General features: G+C 40.1%; 1 protein-coding gene across 1 annotated transcript in view; it reads right to left on the reverse strand.

Annotated features, from left to right (window-relative positions):
• eys (eyes shut homolog) overlaps positions 1–13,839 on the reverse strand; it is a 185,551-nt gene that overhangs the window by 146,733 nt on the left and 24,979 nt on the right. The window contains exons 7-11 of the mRNA XM_073481633.1: positions 12,797–12,956; positions 8,235–8,339; positions 3,646–3,785; positions 1,350–1,513; positions 946–1,199 (exon numbers count right to left, since the gene is read on the reverse strand). Coding sequence (XP_073337734.1) covers positions 946–1,199; positions 1,350–1,513; positions 3,646–3,785; positions 8,235–8,339; positions 12,797–12,956 — 823 coding nt within the window. The remainder of the gene's footprint in view (positions 1–945; positions 1,200–1,349; positions 1,514–3,645; positions 3,786–8,234; positions 8,340–12,796; positions 12,957–13,839) is intronic.

Consider the following 13,839-nt stretch of genomic DNA (forward strand, 5'->3'; position numbering starts at 1 on the left):
TTCATGTAGTCTATAATAAAGACGTGAAAGCAGATAGAAATGGTGCCAGGCTGCCAGCCTGACTGGATTGCCCGTCAGTCTTCATTTTCCCAGAAGATTTCTCGCCCGTTGGCAGACATTACTGCAGGAGGTTTGTATGGAAAATACAGATGGTCACATAATTCTATAGCCATTACATTGTACAGCAACGTTCACTTCATAATGATATGTTAAAACGTGTCTATTGCCAGTTTACATTGATTGTAACAAACAACTTCAACTGAGCCAGTTTAGCCTTAAACACATCTGGCTAACATCTGACAGGTATGAAATATCACAAAAACTTACAGTGCTAAATGAATGCACACCTTCGAGCTACAAGTTTTTGTGTATGTGCTTAAGTTCTGATATAGATAATGATATCAATTATATTTCTACTGCATTCAGTATTGCAGTAAAATGATTTTCACAAGGATATCACCTAATGCTATCAGAGCACTATGACATCTGAGGAGCAGTTTTTTATTTGTATTTTGAATTTCAATCATTTCAGTGTAGTAATTCCAATTTTTAATCTACATCCATTACATTTATCTCTACCTGTATATTTGCCCTGACCAGTGACACACACCTTCGACTAGTTTGGCTTGACTGTTATGCATCCTGTTATATCATCATGCTGAGTGTCCTGCTTTTGTTCTGTCAAAGCACTTAACCTTCATTCTGTTTTTAAAGGTGCTTTACAAATTAAGTGATTATTATTGTTATTATACCAAATTTCAATATGGAAACTGCACCTAATGTTAAATAATGATAAAATTCTGATTCTGTGTGAAAGCTGCATAATTCTGTTTCAAGGATCCTAACCTTCAAACAGTGAAAAGCTGCTCTCCAACCTGATATTCCTGTGGCTGGCCATACTAATGGCTGTAAATAGGCTCACATTCGCATCAGATGGTCTCATACCCTCAAACCCTCGGGGACAGTGGCACCGATAATCACTGATTAGGTCCACACAGGTAGCTCCGCTTGTGCAGGGGAAGCTGCTGCACTCATTTGTTTCCAGTTCACAGAGCGACCCTTCGAATCCGAGCGTGCACCGGCAGGTGAAGTTGTACTTCTGGTCCAGGCAAACACCATGTTCAGAGCAGAGATGGCCAACACAGTAATCAATGTCCTCTTCACAGTAGATGCCTGTGTATCCTCTGGGACAAAGGCAGCTAGCAACGGATTAAAGAGAATGTCTTAATACTGTATAGAGTAATTCTTTCAACCCCTGAAGGAAGTGAACAGTAAATGTCACAGCTTTTACAATCATTGACATTCTGGGGCCAGAATGGCCCGAAGACAATCGAGATTTGAACACTCACCTGTAACCATCAATCTCATCCACACAAGTGGCTCCATTTTGACACCAGTGTCGAACACAATCATTGACATTTATACGGCAGTTCTGACCAGACCAGCCAGGTGTGCAGATACAGGTGTAGCTGCTGGCATTATTAAGCACACAGCGTCCTCCGTTGGCACATGGCTGTCGATAGAAGATAGAGATGTTAGATACAAATGTCAAGAAGTAATTACGCCTCATGTCTGGAGATTATAATTTGTAGGCTGGGGCTTCTCTATGGAACCACAATGTTTCATTTATAAAAAGGTATGTTGTGACACATTTTACCTTAATCAAAAAATTGTAGCTCCTGTGATTTGGATATTGCACTTAGCCATAATGCGATTTCAATAATATTTCGATTAAAGGTCCCCTGTAATAGACGGTTCGATTTCCTTCTTCTTTCCTGAAACTGTGGCTTTAAATGAGTTGTAAAGACTTTCCATAAGGTTGTGATGTCACTACAGTCACAGCCCCGAGCCATGACCTCAGACCAATGGTTGCAGAAATACAGACAGAGGTGATCCTGAAAGGTGGTGGGCGTTGCTTTCTCAGGCTTGGCAGAGCTGACCAATCAGAGCAGACTGGGCTTTTTGGGAGGAGGGCCTTAAAGAGACAGGCACTAAAACGGAGCATTCAGACAGAGGGTGACCATAGAAGCTGCAGCAATGAACAGTATGAGAAAAATAATGTGTTTTTTGAGCATTAGAGCATATAGACACTTTCTAGTAGACACCCAAAATAAAAGTACGAACGTGACAATTAGCATCATATGGGACTTTTAAATGTTCAGCCCTAAGAAAGAGACATGCTGCTTCATGTGCCAATATGAAAATCGATAAAAATTTGTACAACAATAATACTGCATTTGACTGAGCCAAATCTGGTCCAAAATATAACCATTATTTTACAATGCAACCCCTCATCATTTCTTGCTCCGGGCTGCCAGAGAATGAGCTTCATTACAGCAACATGACACACTCATGAATACTGATTCATGTTTTTTACTTGGGTTCACTCAGTATTCCATGTAGCATCCACATCATGTCTTACAAGACAAGATCAATGGTCATTCAGGGCTAAACATCCCCAGTGTTCTGTGTAACAAAACAGATACGCCTGCTAGCTGGTACATGTGTATATATAGTCGAGGGGAAACAAAGTGGCAGAGGATGAGCTGGCTTGGGCGAAGGTGTATAATGCAGACATCATGGCATTTCTGTAAGACGGCCAACACAAGCATTTTCTCCACAGTGAGTGATCATCTCCATCTGTCATCTGTAGATGCTCCTCTTTTCAGGTTTGGTGGTTGCTTTTTTTAAAACGCAGAGGGCGGATTCATCTCCATGTAAAGAAACCTGCGCTTTCAAAAATACAGATATTCATGCGAATCTTCGGTGGCACTCATCTGTGGCGGCAGAGGTGGCAGCGGCCTTTTCAGTCCTGTAAATGTGCTCTCGCTGTGTATGCCAAGAGCAAAAATCCTGACAAACAATCACACTGTTCCAGCTTTGTCTCCTTCCACCATGACCACTTATAAAATCTGGAAGATGTGCAACCACATTCAAACTAAAAAAAGGACATAAACATATGCTTTAGTGATTTTAAATGTGCAGTACACTGAATATATGATCCGGTTCAGAGTCAGGTTATGGGTGAGATCTGTTGCTAACCACATTTATTGGTGCCTTTGTAGTCCAAATGTATCAATAAAAATCACAGGAAAGTAGCAAATTCCCTCATTAGACAACAATTTAATACAGGTTTTTCCCGGGTAAGTACTCTGCAGCTTCAGCACCAGCTGATTGCTGTCTTTATGGATTATCGCATTTACTGTCAATCTTCCTGTGGGACTTGCGCTTATTTTTATCCCTGTGTAAAACAAAGGATTATCCCACATTTTCTTTAATAAGATACTGAAGTAATATTTGATACCTTCTCACTTAAGTCCTCAATGTTGTAATTCAGTTTGGGTTGACAGTTTTTTGCATGTTACTATAAGTAACTGTGAATATTCCTACTTTCTTAGAATAATAAATAGAATATGTGTGCTTATATGACAAGAACAATCAAACATGCATGTGGAAAATTACATAAAAAGTCTTCATTCATTTGCTTATTATGGTTCCCTGCTGTTGTGATAATGATGCTGCGCTCTTGTAAAGAATGCATACAAATTGCAGAAATTATATATTTTGAATATACGGAGAATTTTAATCATGTGGACACAGAACAACAGACGAGGACAAATACTTCATTGAATTGGTTTGACCCACTTGAAGGTTTCGAGGGCAGGGTACACGGCAGGTGTATTCAAGGCCATCTGGGAGATCCAAACACTGAGTCTTTGGTGGACACGTGTTGTTGGGCAGAGCACAAGCGTCTATGTCAACCTCACAATTCTTCCCTTGAAAACCTGAAAGAAAAGATAGAATACATGTTTATGTAGATGTATTTTCTTTTTTAAGGAGTGCTCAATGAGCCACAGTGCAACGGACATTTATTTAAATCTGCATTGCGGGGCTTTTTTATCCTCATTCTGGCAGAGAGAGTACTTACAAAAACACTGTCAACACGCTTATGACGCCATTGGCTTCTAAATACTCCTAGCTGCTGTAGCCTCCAGTTGCTCATCCCCTCAGCTCTGGCAAACCAATCGTCGCTTCCAGTCTGCCAGCATGGGAAAGTCACCAAAGATTCCAGATTTATAAACTGTGGTATACTTCTAACTACAGTGAGATTTATTTTGCCGTGATGGGCTAAATCAGCATTGTGTGAGCTGCAGGTTCAAGCCTGATCTTACTTCTTTAACAACTAAGTGGGGAAAATCTTTTCAGAATGACGGGTCTCTTAATTAGCTGTGTTGGTGATCCTAATTAGAGCTCGAATGATAAAAAATTATGATATTAATACAAGATATATACAGATATTTTACAGTGCACCCAAAAATCTGTCAAGTGTGACAAAACACTTTCATAGCTTGCACTGGTGCGCCCGATATTCAGCAGGTCGTATTTAAAAAAACAGTAGCCATCAAAATATTTTGAACAAACACCATCTGGGTGCACAGACTGTTGCCTCTGAACAAATGTATTCCTGTTTACAATCATTTACATCATTTATAATATAATATGTTTTATAATATTACCGCATATCGGACAACAGACACCTATGTATCTGTGATAGGTTGATATCCACCTATAATCTAGACGAACTTATATATCGGTCAAGCTCTAATCCTAATGGTGATCCTTTTTGGTTTAAAGAAATGGGCAAACATCAGTGTTCAGCTAGCCCATCTACATTTATAAAACTCATTTTGTAATACACCAGATCTGTTGTGACTGTCCCTTTTGCGTTGTGGGTGAGCGTCTATGTGGAGATCATGCTGTGATGTCAGAGGAATGAGGAGGTGGGCTGATGGCTATGTCATTGGGGTTATTAAGTGGGAGCCTCCCATCACAGATGTCAAGTTAAATTAGACCCAGGACACCCCCAGCAGGCTCAACAGTTATTGTTACTGCACCCGTTACACCTGCTCAGAGCCCCTGATCAGAACTGTATATCCGCACGGGCCTGTCAGTATATTTAGAAACATACGTGTTTTACGAATCAGCCTATGATGTCTGTATTCACCCTCTTAGTATTAATATAAACTGTAAGCCTAAATTGGACGCTGGGAAGCAAAGCTAAAAAGCTCTTCAACATGTTAAGACGATTACATAGTGAGTATGGAGTGTTGTTTGACCACTGCTGTATCTCCCATCTGAAACACTAGATAGATATCCATCGTTTGCACACAAGCTTGTGCCTTTTCTTTTCAGCCAGAGCCACAGTTTGCTCTTTTCAGCTGCCTCGGAAGCTGCCGCTACAGCCGGCCATAATCCCTGATCATGAATCTCTAACTCCCTGAGTAAACTGGTACTAGATGTGGCCACAGATCCATGGTAACGAAATTCCACAGGGCGTACCCTGGCTTTCCAGCCTTGCTACCAAATCTCATCTGTTATCACAGTAAAGCTAAGCCTCTTCCGCTCATATGCTTCATCTGCTGCATCTTCTCACGGTAAAGTGACTTCTGCAACATAAGAAAATAGTCTGCCGAGTGCTGGACCACAGGACAAAGCAAAGTCTTGAGACATGGATGGAATTATAAGTTGCTGGCCTGCTTTATCGCCTCAAGCCCTACCTGCCACTGAATATATTATATTGCACCGACTCAATAATACATGTTTCCTCAACAACAGAACATGTGTAAAGCCAGACCCGATTCACACTCTTAAAGCTTTCAGATGTCATTGTTATTTCATGGTCCATTCAACTGTTAGGTAATACAGATCTGAGAATAAATCATTGCATGTACATCACCTCAATAAGGGGCTTCCTTTAGCGTCCACTTTGATACCTACCAACCTGTTTTTTTGTTATCAACAAAACTGATGGTGGCTCTAATTCAGGCCGATAGAGCACTGTAGGATTGAGTCCTTAAACCCTGAAATCAGTTCGTGTTTTTGCACATCGTCTCAAAAGTCAATGGGTTTTCTATGAAAAGGCTTTTGGTTAAATGCTTTAAATGGGGTCGATGGTGGACACAACTTTAAGATATTTTCACGTTTCGTTCAACAATATAAAACACGTAAGTAAATATCAATATATTATTACGCGTCTTTAAAAAGAAAAAGGTGGATGCTAACAAGTGGCTAAATGAGACTAATGGGGTTATCCGGGACATTAAATGTCATCATGCCAAACACGGAGAATCATCTACTCAATAGTCCATCTTTAGAGGTTTAAGATGCCTCGTGGTGGTGACGTTGATGTCACGCGACAGCGATGTAGTTCATTAGCTTTTTACTTCCGGCAGTTTTAGTTACACTTCAAAAATCTTCAAAGTGGTGTTCATCTGTGAAGATTACCTTGCTGAACAACATATGTTACTATCATAAACTTTTGTTTGCTACAGTGCTTATTTTCTGAAATAATCCAAAGGGCCAGACTTTTACATTTCCTATGTCTCTGCTTTGTTTTGTTTTTCACAATTATATATGCAACAGTATGGGGGAAAAAAACAATGCACCTTTTTATTCTAGTAGTCTTGTGAATTCCCTCTTAAACAGCCTGCGATAACACTTTTTAATGAAAAATGGAATTAAAGACTAATGAAAGACTACTTTGTGCTTAGCAACAGACAACATTAATGAATGGGCTAATTAGCCTCCTAACAAAATGATCGAAGGGCTCAAATGTAGTTTAAGGTTTAAGGGCTGGATTCGGTACATGGGGCGCCAGTTGAATAGGTCTGCTCTTTTTAAACGATTCTGAAAATAATTCAATTGAGACTCGAGTTAATTGACAATAAAAATCATTAGTTGTAGCCCTACAAGTTATTATTATTGCATTGTTAATTGTTATTCAGAAAGTCGTGGGTTCAAACCTGGACCGAGGATTTAAAAGAGTTTGCAAGTTCTTCTCAAGTCTGCAAAGGTTTCCTCCAGTTTTCTCCCTAAGTTCAAAGACATGCCAGTTAAGTGAAGTGGAAACTCTAAATTCCCTGTAGGTATGACTTTGTTTTTCTGTCTGTGTCTTAGCTCTCTGATCGACTGGCAACCTGTCCAGGGTTTGCCCCACGTCTCACCCAATTCACGCTGGAAGAGTCTCCAGCTCCCCTACAAACCCTGAGCAGGATGAGACGTATATATACAAAATGGTGATATATGAAATAGAATGATGTACACTTCAAGCTATCATTCACAATCTTTTTGCACCTTAGACACTCCAAGGGCTGACCTAGCTCATCAGTTGATGAAGATACAATGCCACCTCTGGATAACACCTAAAATAGTGACTCTAACGTGCACTGATGAGGAGAACAGACTCTGTGACCCATGTGTTACCAACACTGGTATTGTTTTTTAATGTCGAATGGAACAATCAAGAGTGAACAATCACAATGTTTCATTACCATCAATTGTACAATTCTCAAAAGCTAAAGCTCTCAGCTAAAAATAAAACGTCACCTGGCCACTAAGATGCTCTGCGCACAGTGTCTCTGGTCTGTATGTGTGGTAAAATGTTCCAGTAGATCAGGAATGAGCTGTTGCCAGACACACTTAGCCTGCCAACATCATGAAGCTCCCACGAGTGGTCCATCAGTTTACGTTCGGCGAATGTAAATTCAGCTTCAGCCCGTCAGGCACAATAAGCAATTAGAGGAAAATTATATTAATGGCAGTTTCATTATATGATATTATGAAACTCTCATTAATATATTTGCACAATTTGGTTGCATTAAAGTGCTCTGGCAGTGAGCTTGGTGATTTTTCTCAGCTGTCAGTCACAGGCCAAGGCTGTAAACTGATACTGTGAATAATGTGACCAAGCTGTGCCATGTTGCCTCCGTACTGCACAATGAAGCATGCTGTGATCACCATGGGTGTGCTGAGAAGCAGCCTTTAAAACAATTTGTAACTTCATAATAAAAGTGCTTTCTTTAAACATACTGGACGTGTTGTAGAAAAACATAATTTTGAATATATTTAAAAAGTGGAAAAATAACCCAAGCAAAGAAAAATATTTTTAGCAAAGAAATATGATTCATGTGATGAATGAAATCAGGCTGACTTCCCTGGCCCAACCTCCTCAGGCAGGATGTGTCACAGTCTAGGGACCCCGCTGGCAAAGGCTAATCACCTTTGGTTTTCAGTGTACACTGAGATGGCCAGAGGGGCCCTGGCTGAGGATCTTAGCCCGCATTCACTGCATACAAATTTTAAAAAGGTCTGCACTGCCGCCTGCTTCCACAGCTAATACAGCTATCACTAAAATGTTATTACAAAGCTCGAGCTCTGGCCACAGCCCAACATACCTGTAGGACATTGGCATTCGTAGCGTCCTAGCAAGTCGGAGCACGTGCCGTTGTGCTGACAGGGGCTGGAGTCACACTCTCTGATCTCAGTCTCACATTTTGCTCCTGAGAAAGAAGTAAAACAAAAAAAGAAATTAGTAAAAAAAACATTGCAAATAGGCACATTTGTATACATACACATACAACTCTATATAACGTTTTCTCATTTTCATATTGCATATTTAAAAAGTTTGCCAAAAAAACCCCAACAAAACAAGAACTTTCTCTTCTGATTAAATTGTCTCCCCCCTGCACCTATGACGAGAGTCCCTCCTTCTCCTCCTACTTCCTACTTTCACTGACCCTTGCTCGCATTTTTAACCTCAGCCTTCATTTTGATCTCAACTACAGACCTGTTAATTTTCATGACTGTGCATCTTGCACAGTTGTTTGCTATCGCAGTTACAGAAAATTGCTTCTGAGGTAGTTCACACGCTGCAAGTGGTGCCAGGCCCATATTTTTGTCATGATGACACAAAAACACAGACACAGTGAAATCAATACCAGCCGGGCTGTCGCATCTGGTAATAAGCATTCCCCATCATGTTCCTGTAAGAGTTTTCTCCTGAAAGAATAATTAGCAACAAATGCTCCTTTAATGCTGCAGGATTCAGGTTCTGAGCTCCTGGAAACACAAAGAGAGATGCAAGAGAAGATAAACCCCTGGCTGGACAGGCTCACTTCCTTGTTAAGAAAATGGGCACCTAATAATGAGCTCTATCCGGGCTGAAGAGAACATACGAGGTGGGGGACGCATGCTGCTTGATGGGAGATTTGTTTGGTGCTCAGCTGCCTCAGCAGCTGCTAGTTCCACTGCTGTGGATGGGGGTGGGTGTCTTCTAGCGCAGGTTATTAATTTAAAATGTCCCATCATCAATAACGGAGCAGCAATGACATGTAGTGAAAGTCCCTTCTTGACAGCGGCACCCTCATGCTACAGCACAAACACCATGATTGATATCATCTGCACGGCACTTGCTACAGGTCATTATATACAAAATATGCCAAGCTGTGCGGCAGCAAATTATACAAATTTGTCCGACTAAAACCTGAGAAATGCCTATGCTCATTTATGGCATTGAATTAAATCTATAATGAAGGATATTAGCTATGTATTATGAAATTTTAATTTAAATATGGTGGTTTAAGTTACAATGTGTATAGACTGCTATGTCTCAAAAGTCTAGAAATGATCTGGTGTATTACATGATGGTGAAAGTCAACCAAAAAGCCAACTGATTAGTATTTGCCAGATAGAGCTTTAAATGCAAAGACCTTTCAGACCATTTCAGGTGAAGATGGATGCACTACTGGGTCTTTGCTTGGTTCTAAACTCGCAACTGCATACCCCGTTTTTGTGCCTCACATTGTCATCCACTCCACACAATTAAAAAATAAATTAATATGAATGAGAGCAGGAAAATATATGCCAGCAATTGTTGTTCTGTGAAAAACAAAGCTCTCAGAAATGAAACCTGAATGCCGGGGCTTGAGTAATGTATCCTGAGTTATGATCTATGATAGAGTACGGTGGGGTTTCTGGGCAAAGCTTGAAATTAAATTGGCCTTTCTATGCTGCATGGCTGGAAATTCCAAAGCAAAAAAAATCCCAAGATGCCGGAAAATGATGAATTCTATCAGTCACTAAGACCTTCCATGGTGTAAGAGACAATTTTCCATTACTGAAGTGGCAACAGATTTCAGCTTTGAACAGAGGGAAAAAATCTTGTTCATGTAGCGCTATGTAAGGGCTTATCTGACTGACAGGTGAGTGTGTCAGGACTTAAAGCTAGATTGGGAAATACGCTATAGGCCAAAACCAGAGCACACTGGGGAAAGGAAAAAAAAAAAAAAAAATCACATTCACTGGTTGGTTTAGCAATAAAACAAGAGAGGAACAATACTGTGCTGCAGCATCATAATCCGTAGAAGGTATATACAATGTTCAGCAAGGATCACAATCTGAGTTTTTTCAATAGAGAATGTGACAAAGTCGGTATAGAAGTGTTGACATATTGTTTTATACTGATGATGTTTATCAGTGAGACACAAAATCACATTAGCAATTAGCTCATCTATAGGTATGGACTGATTTTACTATGCGGACTACACAGTGTTCTTTAGATTAACCTTTCCCTTTTAGAATATCATGTGTCGTCTCAACCCAGGAAGGTCTTGAAGCAATAATGCCTTAATGAAAATAAAACCTTACTTTGTTTCTATGACTTTGTTCAACTGTTTTAGAGCAAAGTAAACAAAAAGGGTTAGGATTCCCCCCTTTAAATCTCAAACGCTGTAACAACCTGCTCTCTCTTTGTTTTCATCTCCCTTGTTCCCCTGCTTTTTTAGAACAGTTGTCATTGATAGCTTAACAAGTTCCGGCCATGTTCCGAGCTGGCAGCTAATTAGGAAGCCGTTTGCCAGAGTACTTGGATTAAATGCAATCAGCAGCAGGCCTTAGAAATGTCAAGCAGGCAAGGGTACTGGTAAATAAGCTTCAAGGTTAGAAAATCGCTTCATCAACAGAATTGGCCTTTGCTTAAAAATCTGTCGCTGGCTTGTCCTGACGTAAATCACAAGCCAACCACTGATTTCTGGCCTAAAAAGTCATTTTTCCACTTAATTTGCACTTAAAAGACATCCAGTTATGTTCTACATTGTAGATACTAGTTTTACTGGATCTGTGTTTGGATTTCGACTAATCAAACGTGTTTTGCATCAGGTGCAGTTATTCCTGGGCGATGTCGATGCAGGAAAGAAACCAACTAATGCCACTAATAATAAAAAATGTAATGATCACTATAGGCAGCTTCTGTTTCCACCTCCTCAGGATGGTCAGAGGTCAGAGGTCAGTTATGGAACAGCAGCACTTGAGGTGGCTGTGATTCAGACATTAATCAGAGCGGATGCTTGCAAACATGAACCTTAAGCCGACAGGTAAAGAGTGGCCTCTGTTCTCGTTATGTTGCTCTGCTGACCTCTGTGCAATCAATGCACAGCATTAGAGGTCTTTGGGTGAATCCAAACGTGACCCTCTCTCCCCAAACAAGCTAATCTCAGATGTGGTACTGTGTTACTCAGGAACAGTCCAAGTGTCAGTCCGTGTCAGCTGTATACGGATATTAGCTAAATCTGCTTCAGGAAATTAACCGACCTTCCATTGCATTCACGTTATAACACCACTGTTGCACCTTTCTACAAGCTCTGTACTGCAGGTGTATTATTTTTTTACATGATTTTTCTACATAAAAACATTATCAATATGACCTTTTGAATGTTAAAAGTTTAGATCAATGACAAAAGTATGCTACACAAAGCTGTATACATAAGTCATATTATCAAAATAGCTGTTGTCAGTTTTCATTAAATCGAAGCTTAAAGCTAACCTGCTTAAACCAGGTTAAAGCTAATGCTAACAATCCCAATAAAAGTCAACCATTCACTATAATACTGCTAACATTACACGCTTTCATCCCACATGGTTAGCTAGATTGTCAAAACGGTGTCAAATTCAAAAGCAGGTGCTCCCAGGAGCTAATACGAGCTAACGGTAAGCTAGCTTACCCACCCGGAACAAAATGGATTGAATGCGTAGAAACTTTTTGCTAACACATTAGCCGTACCAACTCAAGGTGCAGTGCAGTGTGAGTCACGGCGTTTGTATTTTTATGTTAACAAACCAATAATGCTCAGTGGGCTTAGCTAACATGCAAAAATAATAAAAAGTAGTAGGTTTGGACCGAGCATCTGGTTGGGGTAAACTTAATATAATCCACCTACCATCTTTTGCTGCAAGAACTCGTAATTCAAATCAAATGGCTGTGTCTTTGCCAAAAGTTTCTTATAATGAGGAGGCTGCAGCTAAGAACGGATATTCCTCACAAAGCTTTTTTTATGGTATGAAATCACAATGGATACCAGTATTTAACCAATATAACTAATATTTGCTGTAACCACAGCACAAGTGCATTTATTTTAGCATGATATAAATTGTGCACTTTGATGGAATACACAAGTTTCTCATGATTTGTTTATAAGTTTTAAGCCATTTTATGCCATCTGCCTTAAAACGCCAACAAAAAGCAAAATGGAAACATTTATAATTCATGGCCTGCTCTCAGCACGAAGCCTCTCTGTGTCAAATGTCGTACATGGGACTGCAGACTGTCTACACACTGTCTGAGGGAGTCACATATTCGGAAAATGACTGCCTTAACTACCTGTGTTGCATGTCTGCCTCACATCTTCACATAGCATTGCGCATACATTGCGTATCCAGGATGTAAACATAACAGCATAATAAATGTCAAACGAAGAACACAAATCTGTGCCAACAGCGTGTAACTGTCAAGCTATACCAGTTCAACGTCAGATTTTCCCCGAACATCAATCAGTCACTTCATGCCCCGTGACCAACCTTCCCACAAGGGTTTGTACAGATCGATCCATATTTTGAGATATCCTGCCAACGGACAGACAGATGGAAAGGGGCAGAGACAGATAATAGAGCAAAGATATCTCACCTGTGAAGCCGAGGGGACATTTGCAGGTGTACTGTGGGGGGGATGATGGCTGACTTGTTGTAATGCATGTGGCTCCATTCAAACAGCTGTTTGGTTTTATCAAGCAGGCATCGCCTACATATTGACAGAACTCTCCGATCCATCCTTGGGCACAAACACACTGCAGGAAACAGTACAATAATTGTAATATCAGAGCACAGTACACTATTCTGAATAAACTTATTAGACCATATCAACAACATGTATTACACAGAGGAGTATGTCTAAGAGCCACAGCATGTATCCATCATTGTACTGGTAGCACTGAATTTCAGCTGAAACGATAAGGGTTAAATACACACTACGTGATTTCTGCCATTAGAGGACTCGTAATCAAAACAAAAGAAAGGACATAAGTAGTGTGGGATCATGGGAGTTGTCTTCAGTGTAGAACGCCAATGAAAATCTATCGAGGCAGAAATGTTCTCTTTTATTCCAATTACATTGGTCACGTTCGTTGACTTCCTTCCTCACTCTCTCTCTCTCTCTCTCTCTCTCTCCCGGAAGTTAAAACGACAGGCTACCAAATGAAACGCACCGTTACCTGGACTAAAATTACAGATTTCTCTGGGTCGTTTTTCCGTTTTTCAGACATTTAGAGGCAGAATTTTACATATCTTTAAGTTGTTGGATGTGTTTGGTGATTCTCACTACCCTATTGGATCAACAGCGAAGGAATAAAGTCCCTTTTACCCTTACTAACCCTTATAACCCTCGTTACAGTTTGTAAATGTAAATGTAAAGCACTTTGTGACTTCTGTCTGTGAAAAGTGCTATACAAATACATTTCATTTTATTATTATTATCATTATTATTATTATTACCATCATATAAACCCTTATAAAAATGGGGGGGGTTCGTACACTATTCATCTGATCTGGCCGTAAACATCCTCAAGGGTCTGTTCACACAAATTACCAAAAGCCCTACCTCAACCGATATCTACCCACACAGACAGTTTTGGTTTAATTTGCTCAGGTTTGACATACGCTCTGTTGAGATTT

Source organism: Pagrus major, chromosome 15, assembly GCF_040436345.1.
Source record: "Pagrus major chromosome 15, Pma_NU_1.0".
NCBI classification, from domain to species: Eukaryota; Metazoa; Chordata; class Actinopteri; order Spariformes; family Sparidae; genus Pagrus; species Pagrus major.